The sequence below is a fragment of the Lithobates pipiens genome, unplaced genomic scaffold (assembly GCF_037356315.1).
Source record: "Lithobates pipiens isolate NorthernLeopardFrog02 unplaced genomic scaffold, aLitPip1_a1.2 Scaffold_22, whole genome shotgun sequence".
Taxonomy (NCBI): Eukaryota; Metazoa; Chordata; class Amphibia; order Anura; family Ranidae; genus Lithobates; species Lithobates pipiens.
In genome coordinates, this window is record NW_027507784.1 from 242,659,963 (window position 1) to 242,686,742 (window position 26,780).

The 26,780-nt window shown below is 43.4% G+C and overlaps 1 protein-coding gene across 1 annotated transcript in view; it reads left to right on the plus strand.

Annotated features, from left to right (window-relative positions):
- ABCC1 (ATP binding cassette subfamily C member 1 (ABCC1 blood group)) overlaps window positions 1–22,261 on the plus strand; it is an 852,279-nt gene extending 830,018 nt beyond the window's left edge. The window contains exons 30-31 of the mRNA XM_077448931.1: window positions 11,920–12,114; window positions 13,094–22,261. Coding sequence (XP_077305057.1) covers window positions 11,920–12,114; window positions 13,094–13,202 — 304 coding nt within the window. The 3' untranslated portion in view covers window positions 13,203–22,261. The remainder of the gene's footprint in view (window positions 1–11,919; window positions 12,115–13,093) is intronic.
- The last annotated feature ends 4,519 nt before the right edge of the window (window positions 22,262–26,780 follow it).

Below are 26,780 nucleotides of genomic sequence, written 5' to 3' on the forward strand. Positions count from 1 at the left end.
TACTGGCATCTGCACTGTTGTCGCAGACACTGACTGAGTGGGCATAACTTTTGCTCCGCGAATGGGAGAGCAGAATGCCTCCCCTGTCTGCGTGGAGTTAGCAGACTAACTAGTGCATGGCCTTAGGTACGTTTGGGACGCGGCCCTGGACACTCTCCCTCTGTTGTCCAGGGCTTCTGTGTCAGCTGTGGTGCCGAGGGTGCCTCATTTTGCTGAAATGCTGGTCGGCTGACCAGGCATCGAAGAAAGCCCTGACGGATCTTCCCTTCCTTGGCGACCGGCTCTTTGGAGCCTCGTTGGATGACATTATTAAGAATGGCACGGGTGGTAAGAGTACTCTACTCCCACAGGCCAGGAAGGCTAAGGAGCCATGCTGCAGGCAAGGGCCCTCCTTTTCTGCTCACAAGCGGCTTTTTCGTCCACCTGGTGCTTCGGCGAAACGTCCCCAGCCCGACAGGACACCCACGGACGGTCAGAAGCGTCCCTGGAACCGCAAACCTAACAAGCCTGCAAACAAAATGCTACCGCATGAAGGTTTGCCCCCATCCATGTCCCAGGTGGGGAGGTCGCCTTCAGGAGTTTGGTGCCCGGTGGACCTCCCGGTTATCCGACCAACGGGTCTGCGATCTGATTTCCATGGGCTACAAGATAGTTTATCTCTTGGCCGCCAAACAGGTTCTTCCCCTCCAGCATACCCATGTCCCCGGTTCACTAGGAGGCCCTGTTAGGGGCAGTGAGGGACTTGCTAAATCAGGGGGTGATTGTACCAGTTCCAGAGTCAGACCGCTTCCAGGGGTTCTACTCAAATCTGTTTGTAGTTCCCAAGAAGGAAGAGGTACGTCCGATCTTGGACTTGAAGGCCCTCAATCACTTTGTGAAAGTGCAGAGGTTCAGAATGGAATCAGTACGCTCAGTAGTTGCTGCACTCCATCAAGGTGACTACCTGGCATCCTTGGACATCCAGGATGTGTACCTGCACATACCCATATACCTTCGGCATCAAAAATTTCTGCCTTTGGCAGTCGGGGATGCCCACTACCAGTTTGTGGCTCTTCCTTTTGGCCTGGCATCAGACCCCCTGAGTCTTTACCAAGGTACTGGCTCCTGTTTTGGCATTGCTGAGACAATGCGGGATCATGATCGTGGGTTACCTAGACGATCTCCTCCTGAGAACTTCTTCCGCCTCAGAATTACTGGAGGATGTGGTGATCACCTTGCAGACCCTGCAAGATTTTGGGTGGTTGTTGAACCTAAAGAAGTCGGTTTTGGTGCCGACTCAGCGTCTGGAGTACCTGGGGTTACTGTTGGACTCCAGGGAAGCGAGGGTTTTTCTCCCCTCAGACAAATTGAGGACTCTCAGATAGGCAGAAAATCTACTCATGAGCCGCAAGTGGTCGTCGCTCCGCTTTTGAATGCGAGTGCTGGGGCTCATGGTGGCCTCCTTCAGGGCGGTACCTTATGCCCAGTTCCACACAAGAGTCCTGCAGAAGGAGATTCTGACGAAGTAGGACTAATATCTGTTGTCCCTGGATCAGCAGATCCAGTTGAGCCAACCAGTCAGGTACTCCCTGATCTGGTGGTTGAGGTGCCCGGTGGTTCAGTCCGGAAAATCGCTCCTTCCTCTGACATGGACGGTGATCACTACGGATGCCAGTCTGTCCGGCTGGGGTGGAGTGGTGGGGATTCAGTTGGCTCAGGGCCTCTGGTCGACGAAGGAATCCAAGTTGCTGATCAATCTGCTTGAATTGAGAGCGATCAGGCTGTGCCTCCACACATGGTCGATGAGACTTCAAGGGCGTCCGATCAGAATACAGTCAGACAATGCCATGGCTGTGGCGTACATAAATCAACAAATTTACATCCCAGGGGTGGAAAATTGGCAGGCGGACTATCTGAGTCCGACAGATGCTGGACCCAGGAGAGTGGGCATTGCATCCAGAGGTGTTCAGGCTGCTGAGCCTGAGCTGCTGAGCCTGACCCGTGGGCAGACGCGTCAGACGCGCTGGTGGCTCCTTGGGATCAGTACCAGCTGATCTACGCTTTTCCTCCGCTAAAACTGTTGCCTCGTCTGCTTCGCAGAGTGGAAGCCGAGGGGATTCCAGTAATCCTGATTGCCCCAGATTGGCCTCAGCGGCGGCCCTGGTACGCCGGTGATACGCCTGATGCGCCTGGTGGCAGACGCTCCTTGGTGACTGCCGTTGCGAGAGGACCTCCTATCTCAAGGTCCAATCTCTCACCCTGCTTTACCATCGCTGGCTTTAACGGCCTGGCTGTTGAAAGCCAGGTATTGAGGATCCGGGGTCTGTCGGACTCAGTGATTCCAACTATGCTGAGGGCGCGGAAATCTTCCAGGAAGATATACCATCATACTTGGAAGGCCAATATCTCCATGTGTGAGGAGAAAGGGTGGCACCCGCGCTCTTTGTCTATATCCAGGATCCTGCTGTTACTTCAGCAAGGTGTAGACCAGAGGTTGGCGTTGAGCACCATCAAGGGGCAAATTTCAGCTCTGGCTGTCTTTTTCCAGCGACCCCTAGCGCCTCACTCATTAGTGAGTACCATTGTTCAGGGGGTGCGACATGTAGTCCCTCCGGTGCGTCCTCCGTTACCTCTGTGGGATTTGAGCCTGGTGTTGTCTGTGCTTCAGAAGCTGCCGTTTGAGAAAATCAGGGAGATTCCTCTGTTGACCCTTTCACAGAAGGTGGTCTTTCTAGTGGCCATCACATCGGCCAGGAGGGTTTTGGAATTGGCGGCCTTGTCATGCAAGTCTCCTTATCTGGTCATCCACAGGGATAAGGTGGTGTTGTGTCCGCAACCGGCCCCTTTCTATCAAAGGTGGTTTCGGCTTTTCATATCAATGAGGACATTGTATTGCCATTGTTGTGTCCTCAGCCGAAGCACCCCAAGCCATTCACGCTCTCGATGTGGTTAGGGCTCTGAAGGTGTACTTGTCTGCCACAGCTTTCTTTCGGAAGTTGGACTCCAAAGACATGCTGGTGAGTTAATTAGACCTTGTCTATAAAAAATTGGCCTTAATATGTGTATGTGTATGTCCATGTTGTATGCGTTTGTAAGCATGTCAGGACCTTACGGGGTAAAGGACCACGCAAAGCTGCAGATGGACTCTGGTGGCAAGAAAGCGCCCTGAGGCGATTTAGTTCGCATAGGTAGCGCTATACAAGTCACTCACTCACTGTTTGTTTTTGTGGCTGGTCCTAAGAAGGGCATGGCTGCCTCGTCGCCCACCATTTCCAGGTGGATCAGACAAATTGTAGTCCAAGCCTACACCCTGAAGGGGCAGGTGCCTCCCTTTTTCCAGTCACGGCCCACTCTACAAGAGAAATCGGAACATCTTGGGCCTTCTGACACCAAGCGTCTGTCGTTCAGGTGTGTAAGGCGGCGACCTGGCTGTCTGTCCATACATTTACCAAGTTCTACAAGGTAGACGTCAGTGCATCGGCTGATGCTGGTTTTGGCCGCAAAGTTTTGCAGGCGGCCATGTAGTTGCTATTGAGTTTTTCCTGTTTTTTTTTTTTTTTTATAAAAACGCAGTACTGTTTCCTTAATGCACTGTTGCATTACTTCCGCAACATTGCGGTCTTGGGGATCACTCCTGTTGAGGATACCCAGTTATATGGTGGAGTTTTCCACACACTGCTGTTTTTTTTTGTGGGTTTAGTTTCACTAGTTCCCACTTGCCATGGTGGATGAAGTTTTAATGCTGTTTTTTCCCACCCCTCGTTTGGCACTGCTTGGGGACGTCCCATTTAGTTACAGAGAGGAGCTGTGTCGGTCGGTGAATATAAGAGAAAATAGGATTTTTGTACTCACCGTAAAATCCTTTTCTCTGTAATTCACCGACAGACACAGCACCCACCCCTCCTTTTTCTACGTTATACTGCTTGTTGATGTACTGAAGCTGCTGGAAGCAGGAGGAGGGTTGATAGCACGGGGTCCGCCCCCCTGGGGCGGGATTAAAGTTCTGTGTATTGTGTAACAATTTTGCCTAGTTTCTCCTAATGGCAGGCTATACAACCCATTTAGTTAGAGAGGAGCTATGTCGGTCGGTAAATTACAGAGAAAAGGATTTTACGGTGAGTAAAAAAATCCTATTTTTCACCAATTAAGCAGGTAAAGGGTCTGGAGTTGATTCTAAGTGTGTTATTTGCATTTGGAATCTATTGCTGTGCACCTATATCATGTGTTCAAATTAGTCGTCTATGCAAGTGAAACACCCAATTGTAAGGCTTCAAAAATGAAACAAATCCATCAGAGAGATAGCGGCAACATTAGGAGTAGCCAAATCAGCAATCTGGTACATTCTAAGGAAAGAAGAACGGACTGGTGAGCTCAGCAACATTAAAAAGGCCTGGATATCCATGGAAGAAAACCGTGATGGATGATCGAAGGATCTTCCCTATGGTAAAGAAAAACCCATTCACAACATCCAGACAAGTGAAGGGCATTCTCCAGGAGGTGGGCATATTATTGTCAAAGTCTACAATCAAGAGAAGACTTCACAAGAGCAAATAAAGAGGGTTCACCACAAAGTGAAAAACATTTGTAAGCCGGATGAATAGAAAAGCCAGATTAGACTTTGCCAAAAAAAACTTCTAAAAAAAGCCAGACCAGTTCTGGAAAAGCATTCTTTGGGCGGATGAAACTAAGATTAATCTGTACCAGAATGACAGGAAGAAAAAAGTGTGGAGAAGGCTTGGAACAGCTCATGATCCAAAGTACACATCATCCTCTGTAAAACATGGTGGAGCTTGCAGTGTGATGGCATGGGCATGCATGGCTTCCAGTGGCACTGGGTCATTGGTGTTTATTGATGATGTGACAGAAGCAGTTGGATGAATTCTGCAGTGTTTAGAGATATTCTGTCGGCCCAAATTGAATGGCACAGGGAAAAATTATTGAACACCTTAACTGAAATATATTTAATACAGTACTTGGTACAAAATCATTTGCTGGTAATGACCACTTCAAGAAGCTTTCTGAATGAAGAAACTAGTTGTATTTATTGCTCCGGTGGGATTTTGGCCCATTCTTCCACACACACACAGTCTTCAACTCTTGAAGGTTCCATGGGCCTCTTCTATGATCTTTAGTTCTTTCTATAGATTTTCTATTGAATTCAAGTCAGGTTATTGGCTGGGCCATTCTAGCTGTTTTATTTTCTTTCTTTGAAACCAATTGTGAGTTCCATTGGCTTTGTGTTTGGGACCATTGTCTTTTGCTGAAATGTCCACGATCGTTTCATCTTCATCCTGGTAGAAACAAGCAGATTTTTATAAAGAATGTCTTGGTAAATTTTCTCTTAAATTCACTGACTGACACAGCTTCTCTTTAGACCATTGGGTTGTTATGCCACATTCAGGAGAAGACTAGGCATTACATGCTAACGTGATAATCAAACTAGAACTTTCTAGTTCCGCCCAAGGGGCGGTCCCTTAGGTAACAACTCCTCAGCATGCTACTGCAGCCTCAGTTTTATTTTGCCTAGTGAAGTAGAAAGCTTCCACTGACACAGAGTGGATCCCTCTGCACCTGGGAGCCAACAGAGACCACAGGCACTACTTGCTGGATAGCGCAGAACCCTTCAGGGTGGTGAGTCCTGCGGAAAAGAGCCCCTCAGCCAGCAGCAATAAGGAGGGTGGGACTGTCACTGTCCTAAGTCCCCTTTGGGTGGCAGAGAGGGTAGGGTCAGCATGGCTTCAGAAACCTGGTGTTTCTTCCCCCAAGGCAATTGCAACCGGTTTGCCTGCGGAATGCGCAGTGCCCTTGGACGCCTCGTCAGCGGTCCTCAATTAGTTCGTTGCCAAGATGGAGGTGGTGCTGAGGCTGGTGACTCCTGCTCTGTCGTTTCAGATGACGCTGACCAGGACAGTGAGGATGAGTCCCCGTCCGGGTCCGTGCACGACAAAGCACTTGTTGGAGCACTTATCACAGCTGTGCGTGATACCCTGAAGATTCAGGAGCCAGCAGATCCCTTTTGGGTCCCGTAAGCCAAACCCGTTCACCTAAGGTGTTCCCGTATCTGACTTATTTTGACAAGTTCATTTACAAGGCATGGGGTCGACCGCAACGGACCTTTCGGTCCCCAAATACATGGCGGTGAGTTGCCCCTTTGAGGAGATCCTTCTCAAAAAGTGGTTGACTCAAACGGTCGTTGACCCCCCAGTATCCAGGTTAAACAAAGTAACCACGATCCCAGTAGAGGGTACTCCTGCATTTAAGTATCCCACGGACAGGAAGGCAGAGGTTCGTTCCTTGTTGTGGGGTCAACCATGCGACCAGTACTGGCATCCGCACTCGTGTCGCAGACACTGAGTGGGCAAAACTGTTGCACTACAAATTGGGAGAACAGCAGGCTTCTCCTGTCTGCGTGGAACTGGCAGACAAACTAGTGCATGGCCTTAAGTACGTTTGTGACACGGCCCTTGATACCCTCCCCCTGTTATCCAGGGCTTCAGTGTCAGCAGTGGTGCTGAGGTGCCTGATTTGGTTGAAATGCTGGTCTGCTGACCAGGCATCTAAAAAAGCCCTGACGGATTTTCCCTTCCTTGGCAACCGGCTCTTTGGAGCCTCTTTGGATGACATTATTAAGAATGTCACAGGTGGTAAGAGTACTCTACTCCCACAGGCCAGGAAGGCTAAGGAGCCACGCCGTAGGCAAGGGCCCTCTTTTTCCTCTCACAAACGGCTTTTTCATCTGCCCGGAGCTTTGGCTAAAAGTCCCCAGCCCGACAGGACGACCACAGAAGGGCCGAAACATCCCTGGAACCGCAAGCTTAACAAGCCTGCAAACAAAAGTGCTACCGCGTGAAGGTTTGCCCCCACCCATGACTCGGGTGGGGGGTCGCCTACCGGAGTTTGCAGCCCGGTTCTCCTCTCCACTGTCCGACCAATGGGTCTGTGATTTGATTTCCTACGGCTACAAGATAGATTTCCTCTCTTGACTGCAAAACAGATTCTTCCCCTCCAGAATACCCGTTCTCCCAGCTCGCCGGGAGGCCCTCTTAGGGACAGTAGGGGACCTGCTGAATCGCGGGGTGATTGTACCTGTTCCGGAATCGGAACATTTCCAGGGGTTCTACTCAAACCTGATTGTAGTTCCCAAGAAGGAAAGGGGTACGTCCAATCTTGCATCTAAAAGGCCTCAATCACTTTGTGAAAGTGCAGAGGTTCAGAATGGAATCAGTTCGCTCAGTAGTCGCTGCACTCCATCGGGACTCCCTGGTGTCCATAGACATCCAGGATGCGTACCTGCACATTCATCAAAAGTGTGACAGGTCCGATCCCACACTCCGATTGTTTCCGTCAGTATATCCCGCTTCCTCCAATCTTACTCAGAGAGATATATTCTCATAGCTGCATTGAATACAAGTCTAGCCAAAAATAGCTTGTAAAATCTTGAACTCCTCCTTTTTTGGGCAGAAACAACCTTTTTATACACTTTTAACACAAGGGGTTCGATAATGAGGTAGGGCTGCTCATGGATACTCCCCCCTCCCCTATAGCAACAACTTAAAATACAATTACTTAATTAACATGTTAATTAACACAGCACTTAAGGCAGCCTAGGTGACCAGACAGTACGTCTCCGGAGGTCAATGTAATCAGCTCTTTCAAGGATTGTGTGTTGTTCAGAATTAACAACCTAAGAATAGTCTTTACATTATCCTGGGAGATACTGTGGATAAATATGACTTACATTTTAAGTAATCCAAGATATATTTTCTCACTCCCTGTTGACTCTTTCCCAGAAAGTGGTCTTTCTAGTTGCCATTACATCGGCCAAGAGGGTTTTGGCCCTGGCAGCTTTGTCCTGCAAGTCGCCTTATCTGGTTATTCACAAGGATAAGGTGGTGTTGCGTCCGCAACAGTCTTTCCTGCCGAAGGTAGTCTCGGCATTTCACATCAATGAGGACATTGTGTTACCATCTCTGTGTCCTAAGCCCACACATCCTAAAGAGGTGGCCCTTCATGCTCTGGACGTGGTTCGGGCTCTGAAGGTGTATTTGTCTGCCACGGCTCCCTTCCGGAAGTCAGTCTCACTGTTTGTTTCGGTGGCTGGTCCACAGAAAGACACGGCGGTCTCGTCGGCCACCATTTCCAGGTGGATCAGACAGATTGTAGTACAAGCCTTGAATGGGCAGGTGCCCCCTTTCCGATCACGGCCCACTTCACGAGGGCAATCGGAACGTCTGGGACCTTTCCGACATCAAGCGTCTGTCGCTCAAGTGTGTAAAGCGGCGATCTGGTTGTCTGTCCACACGTTTACAAAGTTCTGCAAGGTAGATGTCTGCATCGGGTGATGCTTGTTTTGGCTGCAAAGTCTTGCAGGCGGCTGTATAGTTGCAATTGCATATGCAATTTTTTCCCTTTTTCCTCTTTTTTGGTGTAAAAACGCAGTACCTTTAAGCTAATGCACTGTTGCATTCGTTTACGCAGTTTTTGGTGCGGTTGGAGGGTAGGGCTACTCCATTGAGGAGCACCCTGTTTTTTTGTGGTGGTTTTTCCACACACTGTAGTTTTTTTGTAAGTAAAGTTTGTACTAGCTCCCACATGCCATGGTGGATGAAGTTTTATGCCGTTTTCCCACCCCTCGTTTTGGCACTGCTTGGGGACGTCCCAATGGTCTAAAGAAAAGAAGCTGTGTCAGTCGGTGAATATAACAGAAAATAGGATTTTTTTTGTACTCACCGTAAAATCCTTTTCTCTGTAATTCACCGACTGACACAGCACCCGCCCCTCATATTTTTCTTTACGTTATACTGCTTGTTGACGTACTGAGGCTGCAGTAGCATGCTGAGGGGTTGTTACCTAAGGGACCGTCCCTTGGGCAGAACTAGAAAAAAATCGTTTTTTTATGACATATTAACATGTAATGCCTAGTCTTCTCCTGAAGGTGGCATAACAACCCAATGGTCTAAGAAGAGAAGAAGCTGTGTCAGTCGGTGAATTACAGAGAAAAGGATTTTACTGTGAGTACAAAAAATCCTACTTTTTTCATTCATCCTTCCTTCACTGATATGAAGTTTGCCAGTGCCGTATGTTGAAAAACAGCCCCACACCATGACGTTCCAACCTCCAAACTTTACCATTGACATAGTGTTTTTGGGTTAATGTGCAGTGCCTTGTGACCTTCAAACATGGTGTGTAATATGGCTTCCAAAGAGTTAAATTTTGGTCTCATCTGACCAGACAATATCCTCCCTGTATTTCACAGGCTTGTCTAAATGTTTTGCAGCAAACTTTAAAGCAGCTTCAGCATGTTTTTTCTTCAGCAATTGAGTCTTGCTTGGTAAGCATGCATACAGGCCATGGCAGTTGAGTGCCTTACTTGTTTTCTTCAAAACAATTGTACCTGCTAATTCCAAGTCTTTCTGAAGCTCTCCACAAGTAGTCATTGGCTCTTGGACAATTATTCTGATAATTCTTTTCACTCCTCTGTCAGAAATCTTGCAAGTAGCACCTGGTCATGGCTGGTTTAGGGTGAAATGTATGTTCTTTCCAATTCCAGTTTATGGTACCAACAGTGCTTACTGGAGCATTCAGAAGTTTAGAAATCCTTCTGTAACCAATGCCATTGGTATGTTTTGCAACAATAAGGTTGCAAAGGTCTTGAGAGAGCTCTTTGTTTTTGCCCATCACAAGATGTTTCTTGTGTGACACCTTGGTAGAGACACCTTTTTTATAAGCCATCAGTTGAGACTGAACCAGCTGATATTAATTTGCACAGGGGCAGGATTGTTTCTAATTACTGATCGATTTCAGCTGGTGTCTTTGCTTTCTATGCCCCTTTGCACCTCTTTATTTATGTGTTCAATACTTTTTCCCTGTGTCATTCCATTTTAATACACATAACTTAATTTCTGAAGTTAATTGTTTTGGTTTCTTTGTATGGATTGGTACTGACATGACATTTAGTAAAAAATTGCATGTCAATGGCACCATTAGAAATATATGTAGGTAGAAAAATGGTGGCGTGTTCACTACTTATTTTACCCGCTGTGTGTGTGTGTGTGTATATATGTGTGTATATATATATATATATATATATATATATATATATAAAATATGCAAATGTCCCACACTCATGACCTCCAATGCTTTTGCAATGGTTTATGATTAACCACTTGCTTACTGGGCACTTAAACCCCCCTCAGTCCCAGACCAATTTTCAGCTTTCAGCGCTGATGCAATTTGAGTGACAATTACGCGGTCATACAACACTGTACCCAAATGAAATTTTTATAATTTTTTTCCCACAAATAGAGCTTTCTTTTGGTGGTATTTAGTTACAGCTCGGAGTTTTATTTTTTGCTAAACAAACAAAAAAAGATGCAAAAAAAAAAAAAAAAAATCATGTTTTAATAGTTTGTTATAAAATTTTGCAAACGGGTCATTTTTCTCCTTCATTGAAGTGCGCTGATTAGGCGGCACTGTTGGCTGCATTGGTGGGCACTGATGGGCTGCATTGGTGGGCACAGATGGGCTGCATTGGTGGGCACTGATGGGCTGCACCGGTGGGCACTGATAGGCATAGTTAAGGCGGCACTAATAGGCACAGATAAGGCGGCACCGATGGGCACAGATAAGGCGGCACTGATGGGCAAAGATGGGCACAGATAAGATGGCACGGATGGGTGGCACGGATAAGTGGCACGGATGGGTGGCACGGATGGGCACTGATAGGTACCACAGATAGATGGGACTGATGGGCACTGATAGGTGGCACTGATAGGTGGCTCTGATAGGTGGCACTGCTGGGCACTGATGGGCGGCACTGCTGGGCACAGATGGGCGGCACTGCTGGGCACTGATGGGCGGCACTGGGGTGCAGCACCTTTGAGGCAGATTGGGTGGCACTGTGGGTGGCACTGTGGGTGGCACTGTGGGGTGGCACTGTGTGGTGGCACTGTGGGCACTATGGGCACTGACGGGGGGCACTTTTGCTTTTATTTTATTTCAGGATGGCACTGCGGGAGGCAGGTGGGCACAGGCAGGTGGCAGGTGGTCCCTTGTATTGATGGCCGTGATCGGGACTGATGTCCCGATCACGGCCGCCGGCGATCTGCTTTTTTTCTCTCTCCTCGCGCTGTCAGCGCGAGGAGGAATAATAGCCGATTACCGGCTCCGTTCTATCACATGATCAGCTGTCATTGGCTGACAGCTGATCACGTGATAAGGGGTCGGAATCGACCCCTTACACGGATCGGTGATCAGGCGAGTCTCACGGACTCGCCGATCACAGAGCGCGCCGCGCGCGCCCCTCAGGGGGCGCGCAGGCCGCTCGTAACCGGGACCACGTCAATAGACGTAGTCCCGGAAATGTAGGTCCGCGCTAATGCCGTCATTTGGCAATAGCGCGGATCTGTAGTGGTTAAAGATTAAGGGTTTTATAAGGTAGAATATGGTGTTTAGTTTTTCTAAACAGCATTTGGGTTAGATAGATTAACATCTGTATGGAGGAGAGAAACTTTGTATTTATTTGTGATTGCGTGATTAAGAACTTTATATATTTGCATGTAAAATTATTACTCTTTCTTTCTCTCGCTCTCTGGTAAAACAAGTTAGAGGATGTAGTCTGCATTGTGTATGTTGTGCACTTGCACAATAAATCCATCTACGCTTGGAATGTGGCCAATTTCTTTTGACTTCTATTTCATGTGCTGAGCCCCTGCACTTGACGGGAATGAAGTCGTGAGACTCTCAGCAGTGTCTGTTTTAGGCTGCCAAGAATCTTTCTGCAGTCGCCTATGTAATTGAGGCCTTATTGTTTGTGCAGTGGGGCAGGAGTAGATCTTTTGCTTAAATTTGGATTGCTAAGAGCTAACTTATGTAGGAACGTTTTTTATTATCATTATTATTGTCCTAAGTGGGTAGTTCTTAAATTTACCTGTTTTACAGCATTGGCCAACGTCAACTTGTGTGTCTGGCAAGAGCACTTCTCCGGAAGACCAAAATCTTGGTGTTGGATGAAGCCACGGCAGCTGTGGATTTAGAGACTGATGGACTTATTCAGTCAACTATTAGAAAAGAATTTGAAGATTGTACAGTTATTACCATTGCACATCGTTTAAATACCATCATGGATTACACAAGGTATAGCTTTGCACAGTTTTTCATTCCTTCCTTTTTACATTTCCATTTTTGTCTCCTCGACAAATCTGAAAACTCAACTTACCCTGATGACATCTTTAGAGTAGACAGTTAATGGTGACCGTTGTAGGTACATAACATAAACAAATGGTCTGTGTCAGGTTGACCAGCACTAAGACATCACATGCATCTATCTAAACCCAAAACACAAAGATATTGCAGCTTACCATTTTTTTTTAGATGTAAAGGCTGTATACGTTTTCTTTTTTAAAAAAGCATAAAAAGCTTTGTTTTAACTGGTAATCTTGCCTATAACACACTAGATTGATGCTTACTCACTGTACTGTATTTATGGCGTAGCAGTGCTGTCACCCTACAACAGGCAGTGTGTAAGAACTGCAAAACACATTCCCTGCCCTCTCCTCTCCTCTCCTCTTCTCCTAACAGTCGGAAGTGTTCTGTAGTCCACTGAAGTGAATAGAGCAGGGCTGATAACACTGCGCAGTGAGCAGAAAAATCTGTGTTCCCTTAGGGAGATTTTCCTGAACCATAGCCAAAATAGGATGTGAGAGGAAATCCCTCCAAAATTAGGAAATCCCCGTTTGTCAACAGGGTCACCAGATCAAGTGTCTCCACTGGAAGACTTCCTCTCTATTCCTGTTCTAGTGACAACCCAAAATGTGGAATTTTGTTTCTTTTTTGGTGATAAAGGGTATACAAGTCAAATAAAGAGGATGAATCTCCTCAATGGGGGAACAGACAGCAATAAAAACCCTACAGATGTTCTAATTCCTCTCTGCTCTGTCCAAAGCTAAAAAAAAAGTTTTGCTTTTAGTTATACTTTAAAAAACCAACAGAAAGCAAATAAGTATATATTTGGGGTTTACATATACGCTAAATGTTTTCTGTGACATGTTAAATAAATACACTCCGTTTCCCATTGATTTGTCCACTTCTGACAATTTTATGTTTCTTTGTTTAGGGTGATGGTTTTGGATAAAGGTCAAATTGTGGAGTTTAATTCTCCAAGTAACCTTCTGCAGAAGAAAGGGTATTTCTACAATATGGCCAAAGACGCTGGATTAGTGTGAATCTGTTACACTAGAACATTGTTTCTTCAGAGTAACACACTCAAGAAAAGACTGCTTTATTAACAAGGTGTTATACTGGACTGCTGTTAAACCCTCATTACCCACAGATCTAGGCAGAGAAGATTGTAGACTCTGAATGCTTTTTTTTTTTTTTCTTTCAGGAATATATTTTTTTCTCTGACTGAAATTTTCAGGTTCTCTTCATATTAAATGTCCAGTTTTAGTTCTACAGTTAAGTTCCTATGACATGGCATGACATAGTATGACTTCCTAGATTAATTTACTTGCTTGAAAGACATGCTATCTACAATTTATTTAGTCTAAGTTACAGACACTCCAGTTTGATTTGATAAGGCATGTTTTCAACCCACAATGTATATTTGGAAATTACTGCTTTGCTATGTTGCTGAATCTGATAAGTATATTATTCTAAAAGTTATCAAATATAATTTTGCAAACAAGCTGGCACTTAGAACATTTTGAAATGAAGTAACCTTCACCCTGTATATTCATACTGAAATGCTAGATAATGTCATAAATATATTCTGCACTTTCCATTGTGTCACTACCCTAAAACTGCAGTAAATGACAAGTATTCTGGGTAATACTGAGGTTTAAATAACTGCTTTTGGTGGAACAATGGATAAGCGGATGGCTTCTTTATCAAGGGAATTCTGCAGAAATTTGCAAAGTGCATTAACTCCTAGCAACCAATCATTAACTATAGCTCTTAAAAAAAAATCTGAATACAGAATACAGGGTGGATTATTGCACTTTGCTTAGCATTGCTTTTTGCACTGCTATACTGAATTAGCTTATATGCTGATTTTGTTCATTCAAAGATGGTGTTTTTAGCCTTTTCTAGCCTGGGCTAAGGTTTTTAAAGAAATATATATTATAAGGTTGGCTGAATAATTAGTCAATAATACTGAATTGTTAGTCTTTCCTGTGTATGGATGACAGATGCAATTTGGATGCTAAATCTTTGCATTCTGGGGATTACTGCATTTACAAACACACTTTGGCCTCGACCAGATGAGTGCATCTTGTGTCACACTGAAACAGGAAAAAAACTTCTACATGACTGTTATGTACATATATTTGTACTCAGTGGGACTGCAGAGCTTTTCATATATTACTATGGCACAGCGTTCCCACTTTTTATTGTTCTAAAATGCAGCCTGCAACATCTTTTCATCAATAGGAAAAAAACAATTTCAGTTTATAAAGATGCAGAGCACAAATGACATATCTGACCCCCTAGACCAAAGCCTATTACAAACTAGCCGAATGTAGGGCGACATCAGCCAATTAAATAAAAACCGGCCGACATTCGGCCCGTGTATGGCAGCCGGTTCAACAGAAGCCAGCAGTTCATCCAGCTTCTGTCAGACATGCATGCTGAAAAGAGAGTGGCCGAGTGGCTCCCGATCAGTGCTCTCAACCAATGGCTGAGAGCGCTGACCAGAGTGTTCTGGCAAGGGGGTTGTCCCCCTGTCAGAACACAATAGCTCAGCAGTGAAGATCGCTGTACTAACATCGGAGCCTTTACAACCAGAGCTGTCAGTTTGGTGTTTACTAGGCTTTATTTAACTTTCCAGTGTCTTGTGTGCAATAATTTGGTGGGTATTCCATATGTTCCACAAAGAATCATGATAAGCTCTTCAAGCCACACCTCAGGTAAAATGAAATACTTCTGTTTAACACATACCAATAGAAAATGTATATTTCAAAGTGAGACAAAATTATATTTTTATTGGTTACATGGAAACAGCCAAACTTTTGTACTTTAAAAAAAAGAAATAAATAAAAAATCTAAAAGTTTTTTTCCCCCACTTATATATAACCTATAAAATAAAATAAACCTATAGTTTTGTTTTATTTTATATGTTAAAATATATATATGTATGATGGCTTTGTACTGTGGTGGCACACATCTTGGCAGTTAAACTGAGGTAATCTGCCTTTTAAAGGTGATTGGTCAAAAGAAAAAAAAAAAACCTCTCCCAAAAAGCATGATTCCCATACAGAATTTTTATTTTATGAAAGCTTTGCAATGTTATATTTCATCAGCAACTGATATTTTGAAATTTGTAACTTTGTGTTTTTGGTTAAACATAGCAGCAATATGACGAGAGCACCCTTCGCTCTTTGCATCTAAACTAGTTAATGAGAACTGCTGGACTGAGTTTTCCTGGAAAAAGTCCTAAAGGGATTTTTTTCTTTACATTAAGATTGGACCACTGCTGTGGACATTCCATATTTTTTTTTCTCAGCTTCTAGAAATACAGTTGTGCTCATAAGTTTTACACAGCCTGGCAGAATGTATGATTTCTTGGCCATTTGTCAGAGAATATAAATAACATAAAAACTTTTCTTTCACTCATGGTTAGTGTTTGGCTAAAGCCATTTCTTATAAATCAACTGTGTTTACTCTTTTCAAATCTTAATGACAACAAAAACTACCCAAATGACCCTGATCAAAAGTTTACATACCCCAGTTCTTAACACCGTTTATTGCTCCTTTAATATCTGTGTCAGCTTGAAGCCTTTTGTGGATGGGGCTCTTTATCTTCATATGGTAAGCTGCCCATTCCTCTTGGCAAAAAGCCTCCAGTTACTGTAAATTCTTGGGCTGTCTTGCATGAACTGCATTTTGAGATCTCCCCAGAGTGGCTCAATGATATTGAGGTCAGGAGACTGAGATAGCCACCCAAAACCTTCACTTTATTCTGCTGTAGCCAATGACAGGTCAACTTGGCCTTTTGTTTTGGATCATTGTCATGTTGGAATGTCCAAGTACGTCCCATGCTCAGCTTCCTGGCTGATGACTGCAAATGTTCCAGTATTTTTTTTGATAACCTACTGCATTCATCTTGCCAACAATTCTGACTAAATTTCCTATGCTTTTGTAGCTCACACATCCTCAAAACATCAGCAATCCACCTCCGTACCTTTCATCATAGGCCTTGTTCACTCCTTCCCAAATATAGAATTTATGGTTGTGGCCAAAAAGCTCAATTTTTCTCACCCCAAATGACTTTGTGCCAGAAGGTTTGAGGCTTGTCTCTGCTGTTTGGGGTAATTATTGTAAGTGGGATACTTTGTGGCATTTGCATAATAATGGCTTTCTTCTGGCGACTCGACCATGCAGCCCATCTTTCTTCAAGTGCCTCCTTATTGTGCATCCACACCACGTTTTCAGAGAATTCTGTATTTCTCCTGAATTTGTGTGGGGTTTTCTTTGCTTCCTGAACAATTTTCCTGGCAGTTGTGGCTAACATTTTAGTCTACCTGACCTTGGTTTGGTTTCAACAGAACCCCTCATTTGAACACTGCTGATTGGCATTCCCAGTTCCTTGGATATCTCTTTTTATATCCCTTTCCAGTTTTATACAGTTCAAATAACTTTTCCCGCAGATTTTTGACAATTATTTCGCTTTACCCATGACTCCGAATCCAGAAACGTCAGTGCAGCACTGGATGAAAGATGCAAGGGTCTGTCTGGAGTCCAGAAACTCACACACACACACTGATTACAAGCAAACAGATCACAGGTGAGGATGATTACCTTTAATAGCCATGTGTGCAAGTTATCAGGCCAAAATCAGTATGTAAAATTTTGATCAGGTTCATTTGGGTAGTTTCTGTTGTCATTATGATTTTAAAAAAAGTAAACGGAGTTGATTGATAATAAATGGCTTCAGGCAAACACTAACCATGAGTGGAAGAAAAGTGTTTGTGTTATCATTCATGTTCTCTGAAAAATGGCCAAGAAATCATATATTCGGTAAACTTATGAGCACAACTGTATGTTTACTGGTCTGTGACCCAACAGACTGAGTCCATCCTCTTAAATAGATAGGAACTGTATGCATGTGAAAAGACAAGCTACAGATGGGTATGAAATCCAATACTAATGGCCGTACACACGATCCGTAAATCAGACCGTAAATACCGCTTTCAATGCGATCGTAAAATAATCGGATCATTCGTACAGAGCTTTTGAGAGCTGATCACGTCAGTTCATCCAATATTATTTGATCAGAACAAGCATGAAAACTTTCCTTGTATGATACCAGATCTTACGATTTTTGTTTAGTCAGTACAGTTGTCGTCCAAAAATACAATACAAATACACTACAGTACATCACTTCCGATTTTTTTTTTTTTTCTTGTCGTACGAGAATTTTTGTGACTTTAGTAACCTACTCAATTTCTACTTGTGACTAGTAAGCAAAAAAGTCAGATTTTAGGATCGTGTGTATGGGGCATTAGGATCGCAATGAGTTAAGAGGGCAAAAACCTTATCGTGTTACAGGGAATAACAACCATACAGTCGGACGTGGCAAACCAGTGCCCACAAAGTCATTGCCTCCACAGTATGTAGGCCTCAGATGACATTAAGTATCAGTCCAGTGAGCTTCTGTTTCATCAATTGCTTTTTTTTTTTCATTTTTCTGCCTTAAACCAATAAATGCTGTCATATAGGTACTCTTTTCAGATTAGTAATTTAAAACATTTGGGGTTTTCAGAACTGTATTGCATTACAATATTTAAGTTATTCTTCTGGTCAGGTATACTAATACACTAGTGATTTTTGTGCCATGCTGAATTTCAGATTGCTACCAATGTGTCTGGATCATTATCTGTCCTCTTAGCAATGTCCTGTCAAAATCCTATGGTGTAAGTTATTTAAACTATAAAACTGACACTGAGTTTCTTCCCTTTTTGCTACCAAGTAGCACTGCACTTTTATACTGCAATATATACATATATTCTCTATATTTTATATTTTCAAAATTCTTTCAGAACACCAGCATACTAACTGTACTTAGCACTTTTTGGGTCACTAGAAACTTAAAAGCTTAATTCTTTCAATAGTAAGAAAAGGGAACCTGTTACACTGAGGAATCAACACCCTAAAGAGTACCTGCCTTTTTCACTTGCCGGATGCATCAGTTTTGAGCACTAGAAGCCTTATGCATATGCAGTTCTTCCTTTTGCTAAGCTATATAAAGCTTTATCTCAGGCATGTTGCCTTAATTTGGGGAGGCTGCATTGTCATAAAAATTTTCTTCAAAAAATGATTGTGTTGAATGGCAAGACAACAGGTAATCTATCCATAAAAACTAAATGTCTCCTGAATAACTTTAAATGTTCTAACATTTATCAAGTGTGCAGATGGCAGTGTTATACAGAACGTAGAGCTCCACCTCACTGACATTTTATGCTGCAAGCCGAGGATTTAGACCCCATTCACACTTGAGCGTTTTGTAGCTTGAAGCCTGAAGCTACAAAACGCTAGAGGGGAAAAAAAATCTATTATTAATGTAGATGGTTCACATCTCCACTCCATGTCACCTGAAGCCGAACGCCTGAAGCTCAAACAAGTTCCGGACCCTTTTTTGTCACTCGAATTTAGCCGATTTGGGCTTTTTCTTTAACATTGGTGACCTTGTGCCTGCACCAAATCGCGTTAGAAAACGCTGCAAAAGAAACATGGTAAATTCAAGCGATTTTCTGCTTGAAAACGCTGCGCTCAAGTGTGAATGCAGCCTTAACATGGCGTTACTCAATCCTCTTATATCTGTGAACTTTAGAAATATTCATTGCTTTCAGTCACACATACCGATTAGCAAGGAGGTTCATCTACAGCTGATTACTGACATAAATACACAATGTTTGCATAGGCACAGAATACTGAAACATTGCCTTTTAAGTACACCATAAATATAATCTATACACCTTTCCACCCCCTCAGGGGTCTCATTTCTGCTGTCCTGAGGGTAATACTAGCTGTACTGCGTCTCAGGGTTTTAAACAATGGGCTACACTTCCTGGCAAGCACAGTAGGACTGTCCTCTAAGCGAGTAGGGTGTGAGTGAGTTGCTGCAAAGCTTCTTGAAGCTCATTTGCCTCATGTTAGAACTTGAAATAGATGCTAATAGATCTGCTACTGCGGAAAGGATGATGGGATAGGTTCTAGTCTCACTGTTTGAGCCTTGCAAGAAAGACTTGTCACCAGGATTGGTGCCTGTGTTTAAAAAAAAATGTTACAGCATCTAAAAAAATACAATTTATATGCAGCAAGAAAGTTCTCAGCAATTCCTTGTATTCAATTTAGATTAGCAAGTTTTTTTTGTTTTTATTAATTTCAGCCTTAAAAGGTCAATCTACCCAAAGCAGAATCTTTCAATTTTAGATCCATGCTGGCAAATTTAAACATATTATTTAAGTTAAGATCTTTACAACTGAGTTCACAGCCGCACCATTCTTTGATGAATATTTTAAGTAGGTTTACTGTTTGTTGGATTTTATTTATTAAGTAACCGGGATAAAAAAGGGAAATCTTGTTGCAACAGGAATGATGACATTGCACCAGTGGGGGCAACTTACCATTGGGTTCTGAAAGCGTTCAGAAGCCAGTAGAGAGAATGAGCCATTCAGCACAGATCCAAAATCATAGTCAGTCTGACCTTTTTATAGAATCTCTGTAGAAATGTAAACAGAATAGAAAAGAAATATGATTTCAGGGGTTGATTTGTTCATCAGCCTTGCCTTGATCAAAATTGTGTGGGTGTGGGGGGGAATAATGCAGAAGTTAGGGGGAAAAAGTGAAGGTTGGGCCTCAAAATAACCTGCCGTAAATAGAAAAGACTCCCCAAATTCTGGGTTTTTAGGCAGCAAAAGAAGTCATAAAACTAATTAGTAATGTAAGAACAATTATATTCAAAAATAGAGCAAAAAAGCCCCCTTTAATATGATAATAAAAACATGAGCTCCAGTGGAAAGACTTATTAAAAAAGAAACAGGTACATATCATCAGACAGTAATTACATATCGACTTTGTGTATTAGAAGTCAAAGAATATGATACATAGGTAGCCCTGATGCGTTTCAACACACACTGGGGTCTTCCTCAGAGGGACTTGCTGTTGAAAAGATATGTAACATTATTTTCTACACATAATGTTCGGCATATCATCATCACATAAATAGGTATAATTACCCCATTAGTGTATCCGAACAAGAGAGAAATTTATTTCCACATGTAGTGCTTCTTGCTTAGGAAGGGAAGATAAAAGAAAACAAAAAAAATATATTATTTGGTTCACCAGCCAGGGCTCCGAGATGCTCCGCAGGTGCCGCACTCAGGGGTGGTCCGAGGCCACAAGGTGCCTTACGAGAGGTCACACTAATATCTACACCCCCCTCCCCTAAATCGGGGGAAGACTGGCACAGTCACCCGATGGTGGGGTTAAAAATTAAAAGATGGAATTATACTGAATATAAAAAAAAGTGTATGCTACTTAGTGAAAACCATTTAGAATATATGGTGGTTGTGACATAGTGTGTTGGGGGGGGGAGAAGCACAAATAAATATATGTGTGCTGCCCCCATTTTCAACAATTTACTTTGAATTTGTCATATTCACTGGTTATACCCATATATGTGCAAACCCCTACCCAGAAATAAACAGCAAGATGCATCGCATCAGACACCCATATATAGTATGGTAATGGCAAAAACGTATGTATATATATATATATCATGTCAAAATATCAATGTATCGTGTGTCCATAAAGTAATAATCTCACCCACCCATATATAATGTGAAAAATTAGTGCAAGCCATACTACCAAAATTACACCAAAGAAAAATTAGATTATTTATTTTTAAAATATATTGTGCAGAAAGTTAGTACCCTAAATGCTACAACTGGGTAATCTGGGTGAAATAGAGTGACCATACATTAAAAGCCACACAAAAAGAAAAAAAGGAAAAAAAAAAAAGGTGAAAGAGACATAGTGATTTATACCTTTTTTTCATGTTAAAGGGGGCTTTTTTTGCTCTATTTTTGAATAAATATAATTGTCCTTAGATTACTAATTAGTTTTATGACTTTTTTTGCTGCCTAAAAACCCCAAATTTGGGGATTCTTTTCTATTTACTATTTGTCTGGGGTGAGCAGCGCTCTCTAACCCTTTTGGGATGTGTCTTTCCCTTGTTTCAAAATAACCTGCCTTCCAAACTGCATAAGACTAAATATAGCTATAAAATGCTTTTCAGGAACTTTGTACTTCAGTAGAATTTTTTTTTTTTTTTTTATTATTATATCCAAAGACTTCTGTTTAATGCAAAACGAAGAAAAAAAAACTATGAAAAACGCAGATCCAAAAGCTTATACACATTTTCAGTGGCTTTTAAAATCATAGATGTTTTTGTATTCCATCTTTATCCCAGATCACCAATCCTTAGTTGGTCCAACTTCATGCCTTTTCATTATGTTTGTGTATTTGCAAACATAGCTTTATTATTTATCTTATTTTTTCAGAGAACGTTGGGAAAGGTTATTCTGGGCAACTAAAAGTAGCTATAAACGTAGCATGTACAAAAATCCGTTCATTAGCTGTAAAAAAAAAAGTACTGAAAAATATAGTGCTTTAACAATAAAAGCCTAATGGTGCTATATAACACATATCTTCTTAGCAGACAGTTATATGAATGTCTTTTGAACTTGCTTAATAATAGATTAAAAAAACTCAAAACTCCATTTGTAACTGAACTACATCCCTCATCGATCACAATCAGCCTGAGACTGCCAACAAGGTATGATAGGGATATTTCAGATTTGAATAACAAATGATTGAACAGTCACTTACACCATATCTACATATACTCTTAGAGGAACAGTTCAAAATTGGTGGAATGTTTAAACCAGACCCAGTGGTCCTCCTCCGGTGTGGCTAAACTGGCATCCGTTTTGTGTTTAGAAATGAAGGTGGCATACTATTACCTCGGTTAGAGATAAATCTATTCTTAAGTTACAAGTTTATTTATTTTTTGGTAAGTTATATTCTCTCATTTTACAGAATGCTATTTTCTTTTTGCAATTTTTTATGTAACAACTAAAGATTTGTAAAGAACTTATTATTGACAACCATTGTTGTGCTTGTCTTTATATGTGTATTCTTGACATAATGATGCAATGTGTGTTGTAAGAACATGCTGTGGCTTGGGTAAAAAAAATATATGTACCTTTTGATATAGAAACAACTGTGTGCTGCCTTTTTATGTATAGGTCTGTGATGTATCCTTGTCAGATCTATCACTTGCAGGATGAATTTAATTTAGAACACGGCTGAAGGATTGATAGTTTGTCCCCAGCCATCTTCAATGAGTGATAAAGTTTTGTGTGTGCGCATACATACAAACACAAAAAACAGTCAGTGCTGACCCCACAACTAACTCTCAAATGTTCACAATCTATATAGAAAAAGTTCTCTTGCTCTAGGTGCTGCCGCTCTCTCAAAGATCCACTGGGAGCGTACGGCTGTCCTAGTGTATTCCATTTTAATGATACAAATGCTCGAGGATTGATTTGGCATTCGCCAATGCACCAATGGTACAATAAGTGGGTGGGGCCAATTACCTATCTGGGGGCATTTCAGACCACACACCACTATCGGTGCACATTGGCACTCCCTCAGCTCTCGGGGGGGGGGGGGGCATGGAGGTTGAACCCCGGTTGGTTGGAGGTGGAAGAGGTATCCTCCCAAGTGGCACCTCACTTCAATAACTACTGGACAGATAACTTAGGATCTGCTGACCCCACTACAGTATGGGATGCATTCAAGGCCTGTATGTGTGGACAGTATATCTTTGCCATTAAGCAGGCACGCAGGTCACATAATAGAAAGGAACAGAAATTGCGGGAAAGGGTCTGTGAACTGGCTCATGCAAATGATCAGTCTGATGCAACATATGAAGAATTGCTGGAGGGGAGACGCACGCTGGCACTTAATTTTACTGAATTAACACATGCATCTAGGACCAAAAGTGCTGAATCCATTTTTGAGCAGGGGGATAAGAATGGCAAATTGCTAGCAATGTTGGCGGCAGAACAGAGAATACAAACGAACATTCCCTGTATTAAAAATGATCAGGGGGTCATTCTCACAAATCCACCTGATGTTATGGACATGTTTGTGGAGTACTACAAGGCTTTGTATGCTCCTATTCTGGTCTATGATAGTCAGGAACTAGAGGCATTGTTGACATCCCTGAGTGTTCATCCCTGAATGTCCGAGAAAGATAGGGACATTTTGGAGGCTGACATAACAGAAAAAGAGATCGAAGCGGCCATTAGGGCCTTTTCCCCCCTCACAAATCTCCTGGACCGGACTGCTTTTGTATTGAGTGGTATAGGCTGCATATGGAGGACTTGGTTCCCAGACTGAGAGCCCTATTTTGCTATTGTCTTCAACATAATGCCTTCCAGACTCATTATTAAAGGCACAGGTGATTCTACTCCCGAAACCAGGCAAGGACCCTTTAACCTGCTCCTCATATAGACCCATAGCGTTGTTAAACCAAGATCTAAAAATTTTAACGAAGGTTTTTAGCTACAAGACTCTCCAAAGTTATTACTACCCTTTGTAAATATAGATCAGACGGGTTTCATACCCCAAAAATCTACAGACATTAACTTGCGCAGATTGTTTGCTCACTTGCAGATTGACCATGGCAGAACAGGGACCAGGGTGGTGGTATCCCTCGACATGGCCAAATCTTTTGATTCTGTGGACTGGAAGTATATGCTGGCAGTACTACATCACATGGGATTTGTGGAAGTTTTTATGACCTGGATCTCACTGCTTTATAGTGAACCCAAAGCAACCATAAAGATGAGCACCTCGGTCTCCTCCCAATTTCCGGTAGGCAGAAGCACACTTCGGGGCTGCCCGTTGTCGCCATCCTTATTTGCTTTAGCGATAGAATCTTTGGCTATAGCCCTGAGGAAGTCGCCTGACGTAAGAGCATTAGAGGTAGGAGGTATTCGGGAATGCTTTGCACTTTACGCAGATGATATGCTTCTCTTTCTGCAAGAGGCAGGGTCATCCCTGGAGGCAGTGTTCAAAATACTAGACAAATTTGCCACGTTCTCGGGCTGCAAGTTAACTGGGAGAAATCTAATATGATGGCTATTGACACGGATGCTCAGGCCTTGTCGACCAATCGGATACCCATTGCATGGGTGCCGGAGTTCAGGTACCTGGGCGTGCGCGTCTTTCCCAGGGTTGGTGACTTTCTGGCCCTGAACCTGCTTCCTTTGTTGGCCTGGGTCAAACTGCAACTTGATGCGTGGAGACATCTGCCACTGTCCCTGATTGCAAGGGTCAACCTACTTAAAATGAAGGTTCTCCCAGTTTGCTTGTACTTCCTATGGAACGCTCCAATCTGGATCCCATGTTCATTTTTAAGAGGGTGAATATCCTATTTAGCTCCTTCCTAAGGGCCGCTGCACACCAGAATCGGTCTCCGTACTTTGCAGGAGCTCTGGGGTCAGGGTGGACTCGAAATACCGGATCTTTTCAAATACTTTATAGCAGGACAAATGGTGATAGCTCGACGCTGGCTGATGAGGGATGATGGGGATTTGGCAACGGTACTAGAGGCAGCTCTCCTGGGCTCGTTTGAGAGCCTATCTTAGTATACAGGCGACCTCAAGCCTCCTCATCTTTGAATACCTCAATGCGTGTCACATTACGCGCATGGGACAAGGCACAGATTTTGATGAAAACTGAAGTTGGGAGCTGGTCTCAGGACACTCCTCTTTGGTTCAACCCCAGACTACCACACTTTGGTGCAATCCTTGATCCAGTGATATGGGCCAGGGTTGGCATTAAACAACTTAAGCATACTAGTCACTGGAATTTCAAAATGGCACCTCATGGCATCCTCAGAGAACTCTGAGGGTCTGAAAAAAAGAATTGTTGCTCTACACACTGCTAAACAAACTTATTACAACACTCTCATCAAAACCCTCTCATCCATACCTCACCAACTATTTTCTACCCTTAATTCCTTACTTCACCCCCCCCCCCCACTGCCCCCACCCACAAACTTGCTTAACGCTCAACAGATTGCCAACCATTTCAATAGCAAAATCGACAATTCGCAAGGAGATATCCAGCATTCAAATTCCTCCCCTACCCAACACATCGGGTCCAACACCACACTCAATACTCTCCTCCTTTTGCCCAGTTACCACAGATGAAGTTGATAAACTCCTCTCCATGGCCCACCTCACTACCTGTCCCCTCTCAATTACTGCGACCACCTTCCCACTCTATCCTAAGCTCCCAAACCCACATCTTCAACCTCTCCCTCTCCTCCGGCACCTTTCCTTTCCTGCTTAAACATGCCCTGGTTATCCCCATACTCAAAAAACCCTCACTAGACCCCACTTGTTTGAATAACTTAAGACCCATCTCCCTGCTCCCGTTTGCCTCCAAGCTCATCGAACACCTTGTCCATAACCGAATGAGTCACTACCTCATGGACAACAACCTTCTTGACCCCCTACTGTCTGGCTTCCGCCCACAACATTCTACTGAAACTGCCCTTCTAAAACTCACCAAGGACCTACTAACTGCTAAAACCAATGGGCACCACTCCATACTCATACTTTTAGACCTATCTGTTGCCTTTGACACAGTTGACCACCTGCTCCTCCTCAGGAAATTACACTCCCTTGGACTCTGCTTTATCCTGGTTCTCCTACCTATCTCATCACACTTTCAGTGTCACTTACAACTCCATCTCTTCCACTCCCCTTCCTCTTTCCGTTGGGGTACCCCAAGGCTCCGTCCTTGGGCCTCTCCTATTCTCATTCTATACCTCTTCCCTGTGTCAGCTGATAACCTCCCATAGCTTCCAATACCACCTCTATGCATGACGACACCGAGATCTATCTCTCCACTCCTCGATCTCCTCACAGATCTCAAACTTACTGAATGACATAACGATATGGATGTCACACCACTTCCTCATACTCAATCTTTCTAAAACTGAGCTTGTTATATTTCCTCCTTCATGGTCCCCCCTCTGTGACTTCACCATTAATATCAACAACACAACCATTGGTCCCTCCACACATGCCAGGGTCCTGGGTGTAATCCTTGACTCTGACCTCTCCTTCAGCCCCCATATCCAATGACTGGCTAAATCCTGCCGCCTTAACCTCCGCACCATCTCCAGAATTTGACCCTTCTTCACTAATGGCACCACAAAGCAACTTATTCACTCCTTGATTATTTCCAGTCTTGACTACTGCAACTCTCTCCTTAATAGCCTACCCTTAAGCAGGCTATCCCCTCTTCAGTCTATTATGAATTCTGCTTCTAGACTAATACACCTCACTAACCGAACCATGACTGCTGCACTTCTCTGCTAATCCCTTCACTGACTCCCCCTACCCCACCTTGTAAAATTCAAATTGCTAACCATAACATACAACGTCATTCACAACATCTCCCCATCGACATCACCAACCTCATCTGCAGATATCGCCCAAATCGTCCCCTCCACTCCTCCCAGGACCTCCTGCTCTCTAGCTCCCCTGTTACCTCCTCCCATGCTCACCTTCAAGACTTCTCCAGAGCCTCTCCCATCCTCTGGAATTCCCTGCCCCAGTATATCCGATCAGCCCCTACCCTGTCCACCTTTAGGGGATCCCTGAAAACTAATTTATTCAGGGAAGCCTATCCCACACCCACCTGTCCCGAGCCAC